General features: G+C 54.7%; 2 protein-coding genes across 9 annotated transcripts in view; both read left to right on the top strand.

Moving 5' to 3' along the window:
* Window positions 1-20,505, top strand: part of ZFP37 (ZFP37 zinc finger protein) — a 308,781-nt gene that overhangs the window by 127,607 nt on the left and 160,669 nt on the right. The gene's annotated exons all lie outside the window — the stretch shown is intronic.
* The window catches only part of DAB2IP (DAB2 interacting protein), a 179,898-nt gene that overhangs the window by 77,519 nt on the left and 81,874 nt on the right, over window positions 1-20,505 (top strand). For all 8 annotated transcript variants that reach the window (XM_081150597.1, XM_081150595.1, XM_081150596.1 and 5 more), the window contains exons 2-3: window positions 1,545-1,648; window positions 20,057-20,202. In XM_081150597.1, the coding sequence (XP_081006723.1) occupies window positions 1,545-1,648; window positions 20,057-20,202 (250 nt within the window). The remainder of the gene's footprint in view (window positions 1-1,544; window positions 1,649-20,056; window positions 20,203-20,505) is intronic.

Here is a 20,505-nt window from a genome sequence, read left to right as displayed (position 1 = left end):
TGTTCACGTGCACCAGGGAAACCTCCGCCCTGCTCTTTTTCTTCCTTTTGAGTCAACAGGTCTTTCCCAAGCACCTGCCAGACAGCAGGCTCCACGCAGGGCGCTGGGGCCAAGGAAGTGCAGCCAGCTGAGGCGTGGGTGTTAGGAGTTCTGGAGTCAAGTGGAGGTCTCTGGCTCTCTCTCTCTGCAAAGTGATAGGAGAGACTTGTGCTTGGCCACATTGCTATAGGAGCCAGAAGTGGGCCGAGAGTTGGGGACAGAGGGGGTTACCAGAGGTCCCCTCCAAGGCTGCAGGATGGGTCAGGCTGGAAGGAGCAGGAAGGGAGTCCTTTGTGGGGCCCACCCCTGGAGCAGTGAAAAGAGGCAGCCAGTGCCAAGCGTTGTGTGGGGGAACCAGGGAGGAAAGCGGCCAGGTTGTACTGACTTGGGAGGTTCTGAACAGGCATGCTCAGGCCATGGCTAAAAGTTTTGAATGAGCTGTCACCATTTAAAAAACCAGAATATTTCATATATTTTTTTAAAAACCCCAGATTTCCAACTTCTCTTCAACTGGGTGGGGGAAGCTCTAGCTGCGCTGGGCCCCTGATTGCTAGGCTGAAATAACCAGCTGGAGCTGAGCAGCTGGCTTCTACCCTTGATTTCATAACCTGCCAGGCTCTTGAACTTCTCAGGTTAACAGCCGCTGGAGAAGAAGGTCTGAATTGGAAGCCAGAGATCACAGATTCTCATGTTTGAAGGGAGTTCTTGTATGCCTGCAGTAACAGGGAGCTCATTATGTCTCAAGATGTATGGCTTGAAGTGCGAGTTTTGTGAGACCTTTTAAAAAATTATGCTAAATATATATTACATAAAATTTGCCATTTAAATCATTTTAAGTGTAAAATCGGTGGCATTAAGTGTATTTACAATGTTGTGCAGCCACCTGCACTGTCTTTTTCTAAATCTTTTCCATCACTACAAACAGAAACTCTGTATCCATGAAGTGACAACTCCTTATTACCCCACCTCCTCCACTCCATCCCCTGTCCCCAGCCCCTGGTAACCTCTAGCCTACTTTTTATCTCCATGAATTTGCCTATTCTAGGCATTTCATATAAATGGACTCAAAATAATTGTCTTTTTGTGTCTGGATCACGTCACTCAGCATGTTTTCAAGGTTCATCCAAATTGCGGCGTGTATCAGAACTTGCATTCCTTTTTACGAGAGAGTAGCATGCCACTGTGTGGGCACACGGCTGTGTCTGTCCATTCGTCTGTTGATGGACACTTGGATCGCTTCTACCTTTTGGCTGCTATGAACATTTGCATACAAGTACTTGTCTGTGTCTCTGTTTTCAATTCTTTGGGGTATATATTTAGGAGTAGAATTACTGGGTTATGTGATAATTCTGTCTTTAATTTTGGGGGGAACTGCCAAACTGTTTTCTACAGCAGCTGTACTATTTTAAGAGGACCTGTGGGCCTGGCCAGGATGGGATGACAGGAAGGCCTGCCTGAGTGGGCTCCGTTGTCCATGCTCACCGTCTCTCTCCCTCTGTTGACAGAGTCGCCCCAAGAAAGGCCAGGCTCCCGGCGCAGCCTGCCCGGCAGCCTTTCGGAGAAGAACCCCAGCATGGAGCCCTCAGCCGCTACACCGTTCCGGGTCACGGTAACTATCTCTGCGTCACCATCGCCACCTGGCCTGGGGTGCATCTCTGTGACCCCACAGCCCCCCTTCCTGGAGCCTCATGGACCGGGAGCGCATCCAGCCTCCCTTGTTCTAGGTATCCGATCACTCAGCTGCTCCCCTCTCTGTGGCTCAGTCCCGCCTGGGGCCACATGGGGGTCCCATCCTATGAGGGAGGGGACAGGTGGAGGACAGACAGCCCTGCAGGCTGAGGGGCCCAGACCTGAGCTAGGAAGAGAGAGGCTAGTGTTAGGTCAGATAAATGCGCCCTCATGCGTGCACACACTCACCACACACACCACACTTTTCCGACTCTGGAGATGCACAATTTTTGTTTCCACATTTTAACATCTTTTGTGTTACAGTCTATGATGTGTCATAATTTAATTGCTGTGGTTTTTCTTGGTGGCACATAAAATAATGGTGTATCTTAAAATTGATGGTGTATTAAAATCAACAGAACACAGTATATATATTTTAGCTATTGATTTTAGTGGTCCCACTAGCACATATCTAAACAACTTTACAGAAACAAAACATAGTGAGCCTTAATATCTGACTCTCCATGCCCCTCTGTGTCCCCACTGGTCTTGCTGCACACACATAGGCAGTTTTGTGTCCCCTTGTTCCCCCATTTAGTATGTTACTATATGTCCCCTGTCCAGTACTCTGCCAGTCACCAGAGACACGGAGGGGTAGACACATTTTCTTCCCCTGGGAGCTCACAGTCTGTAGAGGAGATGGATTTTTGATCATTTGTTCATCCATTCATTCATTCAACAATTTTTATGGCGTGCCTGCTGTATGCCAGGCACTGTTCTTGGGACTGGGGCTGAGTGGGAGGAGCTGGCCAGGACAGCACCAGGTGGATAAAGCCCCTGACCTTATGAGTTCATGCTGGAGCTATATGATATGCAGGAGAAAACCAGGAGGGCTTCCTTGAAGTGGTGTGGTCAGGGCTGAAGCCCAAGGGATGAGGGGCCAGCCCTATGGGGAGCAGGGGAAAGAGGCTTTTGGTTAGAGGGAACAGAGAGGGCACAGGCCCGGCTGTCACTATACACTGTGATATGGGGGTTCAGGTGAGCTAGGAGTTGCTAGCTGTTCCTGGTGCGTCGGGTTTCCCCTGGGAGCTGACTTTTGAGCTGGGTCTTAAAGGGGCACTAGAAATTGGATAGACAGGGAGGATGAGGGGGAATTCCGGGTAGGGGGAATATCAGTTGCAAAAGCATGGAGGCACACTAGAAACTGACCTGTTTGTAGGCTGGTGAAATACTTGGTGGGATTGGAGTTGGAGGGTCTGGAGGACAGGTGGGAGGTGAGGCTGGAAAGCTGGGCCGAGTCTGGGTCAGGTGGAGCCTTTGAGTGCCAGGCTCAGGGGTTGGGGCTTCTCTGAGGGCCTCTGATGCTTCTTCTTGGCTGTATGCCATTAAATGCTTTCAAAGAGATTCTTGGGCACCCTCAAGATTTCAGTGCAGTGGGGCAGGGGCAGGGCCTAGATATCTGCATTTTAACAAGCTCCCCCAAGAAGTGGTTCTGAGCCCCAACCTCTGGATCGGCCATTAGGAGGGAAGTAAAGGAGGAAATGGAAGCCTGAGCTGAGAGAGGACTCAAGGTCCCTTCTCGGGGTGTGGCTGGACCCCTGGGAGATGGTCTCCATCCTGCCGGCAGGGCCAGGAAGCTGGCACCTGGATGACCCTGCCTGGAGTCAACTGGAATAGAGGCCAGGTCTTACCTTCTCTGGACCCCTGGAGCCAGGACAGCTGGGGCTGAGCCTTCAGGGGGCCTTAGGGAACCAGTGACTAATAATAACATAGCCACCTGCTCTGTGCTCAGGGTCTTACATATACGATCTCTTTGAATCCTCCAGACAACCCTGCAGCTGATACTTTGATCATCCCATTTTACAGATGGGAAAACTGAGGCTCAGAGAGGTGAAATCACCCAAGCACCAGCTACTAATGGTGGAGCCAAGATTTAGACCCAGGTCTCTCTGACCCCAGAGCACGAACGTGTACCTCCTCTGGCTGTGAAGAGAACCTGTTGTCCCCACAGCCTCCTAGTACCCTATCAGCATCGCCTTTTACCCAGTTCCCTTACCCAGTTCCTGCTCTGATAGGTGTGTCATCACACCTTGAAGTTGCTATAATTTGCAGCTCTTTAATTGCCAGCTAGGCTTGGCTTTTTTCCTGTGGTGGCGTCTTTGCTCTGTTTCCTGGCGTGGAAACCACCTGTGGATCAGAGCCAGCGCCAGCCCTCTGAACTGCCAGGCCCCGGGACTCCTGGTCTTGCCTGTCCAGTCAGGGTCTGCATGATGCCAACTGTGCTCGGTCCTCGTTTAGCCACTTCTTGCACCACCCCTGAGAGGAGGTGCTATTAGTATCCCTTTTGCACAGATGAGGGAACTAAGGCTCAGAGAGGTGAAGTCGTTTGTCCAGTGTCACGCACCTCCTGACTCACATGGCCTGGCATGGATGTCAGGACTGTTGGACATTTATGTTTTGTGTTCTTCTCTGTGCACTGTGGTCCTTTCCTATGTGCAGCAATTAGGAAATGGGTGTGAGTCGAGTTTCTGTCCTGAGCTGGTGCTTAGAACTGGGGGAGGGGGGCTGAAAAGATCAGAGGTGGGGATCTGGGTTCAAATCCCAGCTCTTCAGTGACCTGTGTGACCTCATTAGTCACTGAGCCTCCTGTCCTTGTTGGTGAAGTATGGGATGCCTTCCTCAAAGGACCATGCTGGACCTTCGCATCGGCCTAGGTTTGACCCTTGATAGGTGCTTAATAGATGACATCCATCACTGTAATCTGATGGTGTTTTCCTTTGTGGCTCCAGAATAGTGACGATCTGGGGAGGGTCAGGGTGGAGAGCAGAGGGCAGGTGTTTTGGTGGGAAGGTCAGAGGTGCTCCTGGCCTGGACCTTGAGAACAGACCTTGACCCTTTGCAGGACTTGAAGGACACCCTCTCCCCCTCAGCCAGAGCTCACACTAGCTCCCTTGGGCCTGGCTGACTGCTGCTCTGTGCAGCCCCCGGGAAACCCAAGGGACATGGTGTTGCCTGGGGGAGTCAGGGGAGACAACACAGGACATACCTCAATAACTGCTGTCTTCACTGCCATTTCAAACCTGGGTTACCTCTCACAGGAACATATGTCCCTTTGCAACCATGTAGTTTAATGGAGAATCAATGTTTTGGGGTCTGTAGGACTCATTCTATTCACCTCTTCCATGAAAACTGAGGGGCTCGGTTGTCCGAGGTCGCCACCCAGCTGGGGGCACTTCTGAGTCTGGGCTGTTAGCGCTCCTACAGACGGCCCTTACCCCTTTGGTGCGTCAGTCTAGGACCGCAGCCGCCCCACCGGACATCAGAGGATCCGTGCTGGTTCTACCTCCACCTCTTGGGGACCATGGGATGCTGGGAGAGCCTCAGTTTACTCTTCTGTATCAGGAGGGGAGTGGGCTTTGTAAGGCAACATGTGGTATGGGCATACAGTAAGCACTTAAATGCTTTGGTGCAGTAACAAAGAGAATGAGCTGTAGAGTCAGCAGACCTGGGCTGAGCCTCATATCAGCTGTGACTTGGGCAAGATATGGAACCTTTTGCCCACCTGGTGTAACTTCCTCCTACCTACAGGTAGAGTTGGGGTTTGGGGGAGTGGTCCCCCAGGACTACATGGTGCTAGCAGGCCGGTGTGGTGCTTGTGCCCTGAGAGCTATGGGGGTCTGGATGAGGCTAGGATAGAGAAGTGAGCTGGGAGCAGGTGACTAAAGGGACCTCCTACCCATCTCTGGCCTTCAGCTCTCAGGCTCCAAAGAGATGGTGAGGTCGAGATTCAAACCGAGATCTGTCTTCCCCGCCCTAGTAGGGAACCCTGGAAGGGAGGAAGGGACAGAGGGAGGAAAGGAAGGCAGGCAGCAAGCTGGGGGCCCCGGGTCTGCACAGGCTGTCAACTGGGTCCAGGGGCTCTGCATGTGCCCACCTCCCTTCCCGAGGCCCAGGGTGCTGTCCCCTCTTACCTGCCACCCCATGTTAGAGGAATTCATGGTTTGATTTGGGGGTGGGGTGAGGAGATGGTGACTGTTACAGGTCTCCTCCAGAGTCCCCTCAGCCCGCTGCCTTCCCCAGACCTACACTTCCGAGGTGCAGGCTGGGTCCTTCCTCCTTCCTCTGCCCCCACCCCTCCCAGTGACCTTGAGGAGAGCTGACAGGGCCAGGGTGTGGGAGGTGGCAGAGGCTCTGGGAAACCTGACAGCCAATTGATTCCTTCTCGGGAAGTTGAAAGTGGAGAGTCGTGTTTGAAGGTTTAGCTGAAATTAGGTCTCACGGCTATTTTTTTCAAGATGGAGAAGTGTCAGGGAGGGGAAGGCTCAGGGGGCTGGCGGAAGCTGCAGATAAACTCAGTACCAGGTTGATTGCAAATGCTTCTAGAAGTGAGTCTTGTTTCCTTTCAACCACCCACTTTTACTGGATGCTCAATTGTTGCACCCTAGGTGGTTCTGAAGCTGTGATAGAGGTGTGCCTGGGATGCTGTGAGAACCCGGAATAAGGGGCAGTTGGGGTAGGAAAGAATTCCTGGAGGAGGGATCTTTGGGGCTGGGCTTTGAGGGATGTGTAGGAGTTTGTCAGGAACAAAGGGAGAGAAGTAGTCCAGTTAGAGGGAGCTCTAACTGAACAGGAAGAAGCCACTGGCCCCGTGTGATTAGAACGTTGGCTGAGTTGGAGGCATGAAGGAGAGGAGCCTAGAGAGGAAAGTGGGTCGGTGAAGCCTTTGGACTAAAGCCTTTGGAGTTTCCTATAGGACACAGGAGCCACAGGAGATGACGGGCAAGAGTGGAGCCAGCAGATCTCTGAGAGGTGGACTTTGGGTTTCTCCAGCTGCTCACCCCTCTGCCCACTCCTGCAGCCTCCCTGCACCCTCCCCACGCCTCCGCTGTCCATCTTTCTCTCACACCCAGAAACAGGTAATGAACACAAACTGCAGACCTGTGGGTGACCCCCTTCAACACCATTGTGGAAAGGCTATTGGAAATTATCTGGTCCAGCCCTCCCCTGTACTGAGGAGGGACTGAGGCTCAGAGAGGGGAGGGTCCTTTCCCGAGGTCACACAGCCCATCTGTGGCAGGGCCTGGAAATGAGCCTAGATCTCTCCATTCCCCGTTCCCCATCCTAAGGTTGTGCTCCTTCTTGCCCTCTCTTCCCTGCAGCTGAGCCCTTCTTCCTGCCTCCATCATGTTTCCTGGGGGAGGAGGCTTAAGGGAAGGGACATTTGTGGGTCCCACTGCTCTTGGAGGCCCCTGCTAGCTCCCTCCCACTCATCAGCATACTGCCACCTCCTGGCCACTGGATTCCAGCACCAGCTATAGCTGGACTCACAGTTTGGGCTGGAGACTGCCAGGAGGAAGAGTGACTTGACGGGCAGGAGAGTGGCATTCTCTGCTCCTTACAGGGTCTGCCTCTCTGTCCCCATTAGTGCCCCTTCTTAGCTAGAGTTACCCCATTGGGCATTGGGGTGGGGGACAGAAAAGCTGGTCAAGCCCACTGATTAGATGAGCCAGCTCTGTCACTGCACATATGGGGATACTGAGGCTCAGAGAGGGGAGGTTTGCCCGGAATACCTGCCGGGGCTCCCTCCACCACTCCAGGCTGTTCTGGCCCATCTCAAGTGCACGTTTACATGGGACACATCTATGTTGTGACCCACACACCAGGGGAGGGATGTCCACCTTGCAGCCGTGGCTGGCTGTGCCTGACCAGGCAGTAGTGCTGGCCCCTGGATTGGGGTCTTATTAATGAGAACCCAGTTTCCTCCTCACAGTACCAGGAATCGCCGTGAGCCCAGTGTCCCCTGGGTGTGAGCTAATTTTCCTCGCTCTTTTCTCTGCCTTCCTTTTTTTCTTTCATGTTCAATTGAGCTGCATGAGCTGGAGTCTCCTAACCCAGTGTCCTGCCAGTGTACCCCAGATGAGAGGGTGGGCAGAGACAGCAGGCCCCATGCCCTCAGTGCCCCTCCCCCTCTGCCTATCACGGACCCTAATTGTTACTAAACTGTTCAAACTCCAAAAGAAAATTACTATCATTTTGTGTCTACCTTCCACAAAGAGAGGCCCCCTTTCCTGCAGTGGGAACTAGTTTTCCTTCCTGCTTTCTCTGCCTTCCTTTTTTCTTTTAATAAATTTTTAATGAGCATCAACTGTGTGTTGGGACCTTTGTAAGATACTGACACAAAGAGAATTAACACATAGTTGCTACTTGCAAAAATACTGAGGGGTCACCTGGGGCTTGATGAAGTAATTTCCAGGAAGGTGAGGGGAAAGGACACTCCAGGCAGCCAGGACAGCCCCTGCAAAGACTAGGGGGTGGGAAACAGCCTGAGCAAGTGATAACAGGAACTGGGAGCAATTTGGGGTCTGAAATGTGAGGGATGTGGCTGGAGTGGGAGACTCACTGCAGCACCCAGAGCAAAAGGGATCAGAGGCTGTATTAACAGGAGTATGGAGTCCCCAGAGAAGGAGGTGAGATGGGCCAAGCTGACCAGAAGAGACCTGGAGTGCATTATGTTCTTCAGAGCAGCATACGTGACTAGGTTGGGAGAGTCTGGAGCTCCTTCAGTGGGCAGAGACCAGGACTGGGGTGGGTGATGAGGGATGGGGGAACAAGCAAACTGTTTCTCAAGCAGGTTCTCAGGAGCCCATCCCTGCCCTCCAGCACCTGAGCTTAGAATGCCCTTTGTAGAGGTCCCCGAGGGCAGGGGTAGAGGGAAGAACCCACTTCGAGGAACCCTGGAATCTTCTGCCTCATCCGGGGAGGTGCACCTGACTCACAAGGTGACTGAGGGCTCAGTGCCTGGCACAAGGGAGGCATTCAGCCAGTGTTCACACTCTGTTCCCCTTTCTGTTGGGTGGGGCTCACCTGCACCCCACACATCCCCTGAGCCTCAGATTCTTCCTTCTGCACCCCTCATTTTCTGCCCCCAAACAACATTGCCCCTGACAGACCTTTTAGGGCTCAACTCTTGCCCCAGGAAGCGGAGAGGTATTGCAGAGACTAAAGGGCCAGAGATCAAGCTCCTAGGTGTGAATACAGATGTAGGGAGCCCGTGTCTGTGCAGGGCCATTTCCCACCAATTGGGGGCAGCAGAGTGCAGCAAGCGGACGCCTGGGTGGCTACTTCCAGAGGAGAGTTGAAATCCTAGGGGTTTGTGGGCCCCCCTCCATCTTGGGCCCCCCACCCCAGGGCCACAGGGGGCCGGCTGAGCTAAACAAACCCCAAGCCCACCGCTGCATGGAGGGAACAGCTTGCACTGGTGGCTGAGCTGACTGAGCCTGGGTTGACCAGATAGCTGGGGACCTCTGACAGGGGACCTGCATCAGGAACACTGGAGGGGACAAGGTCTGGAGCCCAGGCAGCTTTCCAGCAGGAGGAGGGGCACAGGCTGAGGCAGGCCAGTGTGCCCGCTGCCTGGCAGTGCTGCTGCACTGTGGTCGCCAGGCTGGCCAATTAGACACTCATCGTGGTGGTCCTTCGAAGGTTTGCGGGTGCCCTGTCCCATCCTCAGCCCTGCTTTGACAGGAAGGAGGGCAGGTGTCCTGGGAGAGTCGGCATGGTGGTCAGAGCTTGGCCTTGAAGCCTGGCTTACCTGGGATGGAACCAACTCTACCAGCCTCCCTCCTGTTTGTACAATGGGGGGCCCATTTTGCACAGTCCACTAGGCCCTGTGCTGAGCACTGTCCAAGCATCATCTCATTTAGTCCTTACAACCCAAGAGGCAAAGAACACACATCCCACTTTTCTCAGGTGGCAAAATCAAGGCAGACAGAAAGTGAAGAACTTCCTCAAGGTCACTCGGTGTGAGCTTGGGTTTGAAGGTCTCGCAGAGCCTGGTCCACAGTGTGGAGCCCAGTCTCTGCCAGCCAGCATTGTTTTTCTCTCTATTTCATAGGTGAGAATACCAAGGCCCAGAGAAGGGAAGTGCATTGTCTGAGGTCACACAGCCAATCAGGGACAGAGCTGGCATTTGAACCTGCGTCTCCCCATCTCCCTGCCTCATCTTGTCCTGCCCCTGCCTCCAGCTGGCCTGGCCCCCATTGGTCGGATGGTGTCTGTGCAGGGTGGACACCCTGGGGTAGGAAGGAACTGCTCCCCTCTTCACCCCACCCTGTGGCCCTTGTAGGCCCTTCCCTCTTCCATGGGGGCCCAAGAGATTGGGTGTAAGGGGCTAGCTCAGATGCCTTCATTCCCCACCCCCATGGTATGAAAATAAAGTGATTGTCTCTGTCACATCAAGTGACACTTGGGTTGGATTGCAGACATAATGATATCTGAGTCTTCTAGTGGGGATTGCTTCCCAAGCCTTCTTGAGGTGGCAGTGATGACATCTCTTTCCGACACAAGATCCCACATTGGGATGAGTAACTTTTCCTGTGGAATAGCTTAAAGAATGCCTAAGATGAGCCAGAATTTTTACTGCCCTGTTCCAGCCCCTGAGACGGCTCCCAGGGGTGGGATTCAGTTCCCCAGCCACATCTGAGGTGCCCCTGCCTGTCCTAAACTTCGTGCCTTTGTACAGCTGGCCCTGATGCCCACAATTCCCCCCCATTTCTCTGCTGCGACAGCTCCTTCCCTCCTCCATGCTCCCCCTGGACTCCAGCAGGCTTCCCCTCCCCCAGGCTCTAGACCAAGGATGCTGTGACTTAACCATCACCAGACCCGGTGGCTTTCTCAAGGGCAGCTGTTTCTGCCGTACCTGCACCCGGGCCACTGGGGCAGGGCACCCTGAGGGCTTGTGGAATGAGGGTGTGTGAGTGCGTGAATGAATAGGCGAGCGCAGGGTGAGGACAGGGGAGGCGAGCATCCATCTCCTCGCTTCTGAGAGCCCCACTCCTTGTGCCTTGGGAGGAGAGGTCAGGACAAGTCACCCAGACCACCATCTGGTGGCATAGCCAGCAAGGACACCAGCCCTTGCCTTGAAATTGACCGTTACTTCACCAGGGGGCTCCCGGGATCCCGCAGAGCGGGGCTCCCAGGTGAGCCTGGCTTGCAGATGGTAAATCATCCAGGAGCAGAAACAGCCTATAAAATCCTCTCCCAAAACAGTGCGTTTTGTATCCTGTAGTGAAAAGGGCCTTTAAAAGCACTGCTCACTCAGGTGGATTTATGGGGCCGCTGCTGCCCGCCTCTCGCCTCTCCCTCCCACTAGTGTTTACAGGTTCCCGGCACTGGAGCACCCTGGGATCCTGGTGCTCCTGATGGCTGTCAGTGTGGGGAGAAACAGGATTACACTTTGTCCCTGCCTTGCTGCTCTGGGGCTACCCCTGGACTAGTTGGGTGCCTGGGAGGGCAGGACGGGGCCATCTGACCCAACAGACACTCCTTAGGGCCCAGCACAGAGCTCAAGTCCCACTATCAGTGCCTTTCCTCTGGCAAGCTGTTGTCTCCAGGTCTTTCCCATGTATTGTCACCAGATGGGTCACCAGGGAGGGGAAAGATGTCATGTCCAAGCTGGAAATGATTTAGAGATCAACTAAACAAATTCCCTCATTGTACAGATGGGGAAACTGAGTCAGAGAGGCTAACATGCTTGTGCAGAGCCTCATAGTGCAGTAATGGAATTATAGAAGAGCTTGGGCTCTGGTGCAAACCACCTGGGTTGAATCCAGCTCTGCCACTTGCTGGCTGTGTGGCCCTGTGAAAGTTGCTTGACCTCTCTTAGCCTCCATTCTCTGATCTGCATATTGGGTTGTGAGAATTAAATGAGGAAGTCACATAAAGCTTTAATACAGTGCCTGAAGCTTAGAGAGGGCTTCATAAATACATCTGGCTTTCTCTTAGCATCTTGGAATAGGCTTTATTATTATTAATTAACAGAGCTGACCCCAGATTTCCTGCCTCTGAGCATGCCTTTTTTTGTCACTGTGGGGTGGCCTCCGCTGAGAGCGTTCACTCCTATAGAGTGCTCAGAGCACAGGTTTTGATGGGGAATAAGTGCCGAAATCAGTGAGTCACCCTGGGAAGACTGCCCTGGTATGGGGACCTTAGTGACGGGGCCTGGAGGGAGGCAGGAGGAGAAAGTACAGATCCTGCTGCAGGGGTGAGGCTCCCTGATGGAGCTGGACTCCCCACTGAGAGGTCAGAGCTGGCCGAGGTCTTAAAGAGCTGATGGAGTGTCTGTGGCCACCCAGACCTCTGGGATGGCCTTATTATGCTAAGGCTGTGGAAGATTTACAGAGCAGTGAGTCAGTCCCTGGCTCCCTGGGCTATCATGTCCCTGCCTGAGACCTCAGGAATGTGTGTCTGATTTTTGTTCACTGATGCCACCCAGTCCTGGGCACTGGCAGGCACCAGGAGGGCATCTCCCATGTCCTTATTTGCCCCTCCTACCTTCACATCCCCAGTCGTTTCCCAACTGGGCCCTCCTCCCACCTCCTCTAGACTCTCAGGGTTCCTTAGGGGCCCCCTTTACCTGGACATCCTCTGCACTGGGGCAGGGGTTCCGCCTGTTATAAGCCTGGGCTCAGGTGTGTCACTTGGAGGTCAGAGGAACCTGTAATCGCTGCAGGGGCCTCTGAGGCAGCCAGACTCACTGCTGTCCTCACCAGGGCTTGTGTTGTGCTTCTGCCCAGATGCCTGTGTGTGGCTGCTCCGCCCTAAATAATCTTGACAAGCCCACCAAGATTGACCCCAAGTGGAGTCCCTCCTAGATCACATTCTCTGCCTTTCTCCTTTCTCTTTTACATCATGAATATTTGTTAATTCATTCAGGAAGTATTTATGGAATACCTGCCAGGTGCTCAGCACTGGGGACCCTGGCTGCCGTGGCCCTCACCATCCTGTGGGGGAGGGAGACATTGAACAAATAGATGTATAATTACTGCTGTGATAAGCTTGTAAGGAGACCTGGCCTAATCTGAGCACACTGGGGAGGCCCCTGAGGAGAAGTTGTAAAGAGAAATGTAAAGAGTGCCGGGCCCTCTGGGCAAAGGGGGCCTCTGTTCCAGGCAGTGGGAACAGCCTGTGCCAAGGCCCTGTGACAGGAGAACCTGGCAATTTCAAAAGTTCCGTTGAAGCCAGGGGAGCTGGAGCACAGGAGCGGGTCATGAGGGACCTTAGGGGCCTCACCAAGGAGCTAGGCCTTCATCCCAGGAGCCCTGGGGAGCTGGTCAGTGGTGGATCCGATCTGTTTTTTAAAGGATTCTTCTAGTTGCCCTTGGAGAATGAAAGGAGGGCAGCACCCTTCCTTGTTAAAGGAGATGTGAGTCTTAAAGATGGTTTCTGTAAACTCCTGCCCTCTGGTTTCCTTCTGACTAATGGCTGGCTGGCTCCTGGTGATTAAAGTCCAAGCAATAAAAAAAACAAAAAAAAACAATGACAATGACAGTGATGATGATAGTAGCTAACATTTACTGTGTGCCGGGAAATGGTCTAAATTCTTTACATGCATTGATCTCAGAAACTCTTTATAGCAACCTGTGCGGGCTACTCTTGTCCTCACTCTACAGAAGAGGAAACAGGCTCCGTCAGCTAGGTCACGGGCCTACGCCCAAAGCCGCAAGTAGTGGAACCCTCTGCTACCGTGTTCCTTGGGGTGGGAGGAGCACAGGCCTTTGGATTTTACCTGGGATTCCTAGAGATTGAGGTAACCCTGGCACCTAAAGAGGTGTGTCAAATACTGGCATTTGAGGTGTGATGATGGCAGAGGAGAAATGTTTGGGGCAGGGGTCCCTGGCTCTGGATGAGAGTGGGGCCCTCCTGAACGACCAGCCAGACCGCAAGACTCCGAGAGACTCCGTAAGACTCCCACATTCAGGGGCTGTGAGGACAAGCTTTCAGGGTCAGGTTATCTTCAGAAAGGGGCATAGAGAGAGGCCCTGCCATTAAGGAGACAGCTGAGTATATGTGTATGTTTGTGAACTTGTATTTGTCTGCTTATCTGTGTTTTATGATTGTGTATGTGTGTGTTGGTCAGTGTGCACGTGCGTTTATGTGGCTGGTGGTGGGGAGACTTGTTTGCACATGTATTTTCTTTGCTGGGCATCCCCCCCAAGTGCCTTTGTATGCATGCATGTCCTTGAACTTGTGTGTGTTTCTGGCCCTGCATATTTCTCCATGTGAACATGTTTAGGTGTGATTATCCAGGTAATATTTTAATTCAGGGACGCTCCTTGAGTGTCAGGCCCCACCTCCCCTCCCAGCTCTCATGGCCCATGGGTTGGTTTTCTGTGTGACCCAGGTAGTCTACCTTCTCTGGGTAAGGAGGAGTGCGGAGGTCTTACATTCAGAAGAGCACTGGCAACGGGTTAGGGAAGGTTCTATGGGCATAGGATGGTCTGTGAGTAGGTGACCAGAGGCACCAACTTAACCCAGGCTTAACTTGTGGTCCCTGTTTCACCTGTCACAGTGGCGGACATTCCACCCTTAGTGAGTCATTCCCCATCTGGGACTCTCTTTGATGATGCATACCTCCCAAGGGAGGAGCCCAGGAGGCCTGGTGCCTGGGAGAGGGCAGAGTCCCAGGAACAGGAAGGAGGGTTGAGGAATCGAGCATCTGAAGTGCTCCTTGAAGCCCGAGAATTCGCTGGTACTATTCGTGTGGGGTGGGAGAGCCCAGCTGTGGAAGGCAGCTGCTCTAGCTTTACAGGATCATCAGTTATCAGCGCTGGAAAGGAGCTGGGTGATCGCCCAACCCAGCCCTCATAGTACAGATGGGAAGACTGAGGCCTGGAAAGAGGAAACCCAGGGAGCCTGGGAGGTTCTCGAAGTGTGGGGTACTGGGTGAAGAGACGGGACCCTGCCATGGTGACTCTGGGTAGGTTGCCTGCCCTCTGGGCCTCGGGTGCCTTGTCTGTACCATGTGGGCATTGGCCTGTCCCCATGAACCCTCCTGGCTCTCACCCTCTGACTGTGGTAGCAGACTCCTCACTGTTCCCAGCCCCTTCCCGGAGCCTGTGCCCAGGTGGGGTGAGGTGTCCCTACCAGCCTGCCAAGGTGTCCAGTCTGCCTGCCAGCTTGTATGCCCTGCAGATCTCCTCTCTTGGGGTGATATCTGGATGGGATCTTCCCCTTCTCTTCCTGTTTATTTAGGTGTGCTGTTGGCATTTGCGCAAAGCCCCAGAAGGATACTGAGAGACACGATCTCTGTCGGGTGCCAGCCTTAGAATTGGCCCTGGGAGGAGGAGCTGGGCCTGGGCAGAGGGAGGTCTCATGAGGAAAGGTGCTGCCTCCATCTTGAGCGCTGCCTCATTGGGCAGGGCAGGCCCACCTACCCATTTGCAGCAACCCAGGGTCCCTTTGTTAAAAGGGGAGCAGGTGAAGAAGGCAGGATTGAGGATGCAGGACCAAGGAGATGGTAGAGTTGGGGGAAGGAACTCACCCTTCATAGACAGAGCACCTACTATAAGCCACACCTGGTGCTTGATGCTTTACACTCAGGTGAGAAAGTGGCCCAGAGACCTGTGGTGACATGCAGCTCCCAGGCGCCCGAGTGGTGGTGCTGGAATGCAAACCCCTAGGTGCTGCCTCCTGGTTGGGGAGTGAGGCACACGTGAGGTTGGGACTGGGCAAGGCTTCCCCTCCCGGAGCCTCCAGGTCCTCGCCGGTGCGTCCCAGGCCTTCAGTGAGAGAGCACTTTTCCTCCCATCCAGAGGCCCAGCACAGTGCCTGGAGCCGAGTGTGGGGACGATGGGCTGAGCTGTCTGCTCCCCTTCTGGCCTTTGACTTGTGTGTGTGCACACGTGTGTGTGTGTGTACATGTGCATGTGTGTGGGGGGGTCCCCACCCTGCCCACACCATGGGTTAGAACTCTCCTGGTTACACTCCCAGCTCTACTGCCCATCAGTTCTGCCCCTCGGCAAGTGGCTTAACGTCTCTGAGCCTCCATTTACCCACTTGAAAACCTGATACATTCTGAATTCTGAGGCACACAGCATCCCTAGGAGTCCCAGGAAGAGGCATTGGTCCCTCCTTGGGACGTGTGCAGTGACTGTCGGGGGCAGAGCAACTTGGCAGAACAGGAGCACAATAACTGGTAATTTATCATCATCATCATCATCATCATCATCATCGCTTGGAATTGATTGAAATGGGTGAGTGAAGAAATCGTGTGTCTGGAATTTTGAAAGGCCCTTGAGAAAGTCTCAGAACATCCTGGAGAAGGAGCAGGGTTGTGGGCCCAACGCCAGGATAGTGGCGTAGCGGCTGGAACAGGGGTGGTGGAGCTGCTGAGAACTGGGGTCCTTCCAGCCGGAGACCCCACAGGCATCTGTCCTCCACTCAGGACTGCCCTGCACTTTGGTCAGTGACATGGATGGAAGCCCAGGGGTCCTGTGGATCAGCCGGATGGGAGGACTTCTGAATGGGCAGTGGGCTGTCACAGACAAGGGCAGAGGCTACATGGCTGTCAGCACCCAACCACCAGGAATGGGCTGAGTGGGGTGGGGTGGCACCAGGCAGCAGCCTTGTGCTAAAGCCCACGGGGCCTGAGTTGACCTAAGTGCAGTGACACCGCTGTGTCAGTGGAGGCAGAGCGCCCCAGCTGGGGAGGGAGCAGGCTCGGTTCCCAGGGATGGCGCAGGCTGCTCGCTGAGCTTGAGACCTCAGTCCCTGTTCTAGTGAGTGCAAGCTGAGGCCTCCACCTGAGCAGCCCGCCCCAGCACTTTGTACCTCCAGAGTCATGGTGAGGTTGCTTTAAAAAAAATCAGCGTTTGTTTAAAAGAGTTCAAAACTACCAAACCGGATGACAGCCGGTGGCTCCAGCATCATTTTGTAAGCATGTTCATTCATTCACTAGGCACGACACCAGGCTGCCAGCCACCTTCAAGCTCTTCAGATTGCCCAGACAGACTTCCACCTGTGGTGGTCACATACTAGAAGAGCGATTCTCAACCTGTGTGCTGCAGAATTTTAGTAATTAGTTTATGTGTGCCATGAGATGAAAAAGGTTGAAAAATCGTACTAGAGGCAACATCAGTAATAATAATAATAAAGCTGGAACTACTATGTTTAGTTGCTTAATACTTACCATTTTACTGGTGATCTCTTACCTCATTTATTCTTCCCAACCTATAGATATCATCATTAGTTCATTTTATAGATAGGGACACTGAGGCTCAGAGAGGTCTAGTAATTTGCCCCCAGCTTATCGGAATTAAGATTTGAACACAAGTGGTGGGAGAGGACTTGTGCTAGCCCAAGGGGTGTGATCAGCACGGCCGGCTTATGTAGGATTGGCCTCCTAGAGAACGTGGGGTAAAGTTAGGCCCTGGGTGTGTGGAAAGGGGTCCAGAGCTTCATCTGTCCTACTTTGTTCTCACTGCAGCTCCCACCTATTTCACACAGAAGCGAGGCGCCTTGCTGGCCATCCCCGGGCCAGGGGATCTGTGGAGCCTGAGTTGAGCCCTGTTTGCCTGCCTCTAGCTCTCAGCTCTCAATGGGTTCTGCTATTAAACATCCTAGAACATGTTTAACTTAAAGAAGGAACATGATTTGCCCACTACCCCTTGCTAAAGATTGACTTGGGTCTAGAACAGGATTTTCTGACTTGAAGACCAGTCAGTCTGTCTTCCCAAGCTCAGGAAAATGTCTTAAGACTCCAAAAATCATGTCTTAGGACATGCCCATGAAGGGACAAGAGAAAGGGCTCGTCTCCCTTTGTCCAGGACTGAGTGAGGAGCTACCCTTGGCCCTCCACCCCACAAAGAGGTGAGGCTGGGCAGAGCAGGGAACTGGAGTCCAGGGTCTTGGACTAACCTTGCTTTGTGACCTTGGGGCCTCATTCACCCTCGTAATGCATTCGTTTGGATTGGAGTCTGCTTTTGGGATGATGAACATTTAAATCTCCCATATGCAGGGACCTGAGCTGGGTTGTCTGGGGGACACAAGGGTGGACATGTATGGTGTGGTGGGAGTGAATGGGGGTCCTCCCGTTCTGAAGAATCACTCTACCCATGCTCTGAACTCTCTGGCCTCTTAATCTATATATTGCTCACCAACTAGTGTTCATGACCATCTTGGTCACCGTGTCTAGCACATAGTAGGCTTCGATAAATGGTGAATGAGTGACTGTTACAGAGAGTTTGAGTCCCTAAGGTCATGGTCAGTTTGGAGGCTGCTTGTCAGAGGAGAGGTGGGGGGAGGAAGTGACACATGTCTCACTCAACCTCCTAGGAGGGAGAAAAAAATTTTTTAGCTAAAAATTAGGATAAAGCTGTCAATATTGCTACATAATGAGCTACATAAATTGTAAAACATGCTTTGTGGTTCTTTGTGCCGCATGAGTGTAAAAATTGTGAAATTTCCATCAGTGTAAAAAATAAAAAACCAGAAAAAGTACAAGCCCATTGGGGGAACTTGCTTGACAACAACACCTGTTAGAGAAGAGCCCGTCCAAGTTAGCCAGGTGCATCTTCCCTCCCCCCATACCTGGCAAGAGGCCAAGGTTTGGAGAATCCAGAGCTTGTGTGAAGGTTTGGGTTCCTGCCTTCATGCTGTGTCTCCCAGAGGATCTACTGTCCCCTCATCTGCCACCATTTGTGGTTCCTCTGCATCGGGCATTGCCCAGTGGTCACCCCTCTGGAAGAGGGCCTCTCCTGCAGCTAACATCTAAGAGATACCTGGTGAACTGCAGCTGGTTAGAGCACCTTCATGGATACTCCTGAGCTGCAGAGGTGAGAGGCATTTGGACTCCACACCCTGGGAAGCCTTCTGGATGAGGTAGCATTTCACTTTGGCCTTGTAGGATGTGCAGAATTCTGACAGGTAGCCACAGGGATAGGTCTCCCATGGATGTGAGAGATTGAGTGGCAGGAAAACGTAAGGGGAGAAAGGAAAAGGGAAAGCTCGAAGAGAGTGGGCAGAAGAGGGGGTCCTGTGAAAACAGCCGTGCTTTAGGCAGGCCTGGAAGCTGTGTGCCCGTGGGAGAGTCATTTTACCTCTCAGTAAGGTTTCTTCATTTGCCGAAAGGGATAATGTTTTTCTGTTTGTGTGGGTGACGAGATGATGCGTACAGCCAATGTTTGGCCTTGTCATGTCTGGGGTGCTGGGGCCATAGAGGGACAGATCCAGCAAGAGGCATGACCTATAGCAAATGTCTGCTTTTCCCCTGGACCAGAGAGGGCCCCCAAGCCTACCCTCTATTGTGTGATGGATAAAATGTGATGTTCAGGTTGTGTACAACACTAATTTCAAAATAAGTTAATATCCTGGAAGTGAGGCGCAGGTGGTGATTTCCCAGAACCCTCTCAGACAAATTCTCCCTCAGGGACCCCCCCCCCCCCCAGTTTTCCTGTGTGTTCCAAGTTGAGAACACCCCAGGCTGTGGCCCCTTGAGACTTCATTGAACTGTCTCCACCATCGGGCTAGGAGCTCTTGGCGCTGGGGCTGGGATTAAGCCTTGCCCTGAGTCCAGGGCAGCCTGGTAGATGGGTGAATGGTCTGAATGCCCTCCACCAGCTGAGGTCTGCCAAGCTCCTCCCGGGAGCAGACCCCTTCCCACGTGGGTCATGAGTGGGGCCAGGCACCTGTCCCTCTAACTAAGCCCCTACTTCCCCGGGACCTGGCTCCATGCAGATCTGGAAGCAAGCAATGGGGATCCTCGGCAAGTCCTCAGCCCCTCCGCCCTCCCTGAGCTAGGCACTAGGGACCCCGCACTCGGGGTGGTCTCCCCTTCTGGGACACCAGGGCTCCAGGCAAGGGGCTCCACCCGGAGGGCCAGTGTCGGTCGTCTTCGAAAGGAGAGGCACCCAGGTTAGGGGTCCAGGTGGCCAGGGTAGCCGCCCGCCCCTGGAGGGTCACCGCCTCCTCTCAGAGCCTTAGCTTCGCAGGTCTGGGTAACCGCGGCTGCGAACACCAGCGCCGCGGGCGCAGGGAGGCGCTTTGTCGGTCTCGGGCGGCGCGGGGGGCGTGGGTTTCTCAAGGTGGGTGGGGGGTGTGACCTCGTTCCCGGTTGAGCGGAGGGGGGAGGAGGGGGCCGCGGCCGCCGGAGCCCCCGGGGGTCCCCGCCCCTCCGCAGCCCCGCCCCCTCGCGCCCCCAGCCCCCAGGCCCGGGGGGCTCGGGCAGCCTCGGCCGCGGCCGGCGCGGCTCGGCCCGGCGTCGCCATGGCAACAGCGGCTTAGGGGGCGGGGGCGACGTGGCGGGCTGGGCTGGGCCGGGCTGGGCTGGGCCGGCCGGCCGGGCGGGCGGCGCGGGGTGGGCTGGGCCGCGCTGCGCGGGCCGGGCCGTCGGCGCTCGGTCGGCAGGCGGGCGGCGCGGGCCGCGAGCTGCTGGGGCCGAGCCCGAGCCCGCGCCCGCCGTCGGCCGCGCGGCCGCCCGAGCCGGGGCGCGGGTCCCGCGCGGGTCCCGGGCCCGGCGCCGTCGCCGCGCTAACCCCGCCTCCCCTTCCCCTTCTTGTCGCCCCGCGCGCAGGGCTTCCTCAGCCGCCGCCTCAAGGGCTCCATCAAGCGCACCAAGAGCCAGCCCAAGCTGGACCGCAACCACAGCTTCCGCCACATCCTGCCGGGGTTCCGGAGCGCCACCGCCGCTGCCGCCGCCTCCGCCGCGGACAATGAGAGGTGAGCCCGCCGCCGCCGCCGCCGCCGCCCGGCCCGGCCTCCTCGCGCCGCCGCCCCGGGATGCGCCCCGGAGGGCGCGGGGACAAAGCGGGAGCCGGCGCTGGGGCGCGCTGAACGCGGGAGGGCACGCCACGCCGCTCTCGGGCAACTTGTGGGGCCGCCTCGGACTGGGGGGCAGGACGGCTGGACCCTTCTACCCCCGTGGGGGAGGCCGGGCAGGAAGTGCCCTCGCCGAGAAGTCCTGCCTCGCCTTGGCGCGGTGGGCATTGTTTCCCGGGCGGTGCAATGCCCCGAGCTGGGGAC

The sequence above is a fragment of the Miniopterus schreibersii genome (genome assembly GCF_964146895.1).
Source record: "Miniopterus schreibersii genome assembly, chromosome: 11".
Lineage (NCBI taxonomy): Eukaryota > Metazoa > Chordata > Mammalia > Chiroptera > Miniopteridae > Miniopterus > Miniopterus schreibersii.
Note: the sequence above shows the minus strand (reverse complement) of the source record. Positions and strands in the feature narration are given on the sequence as shown.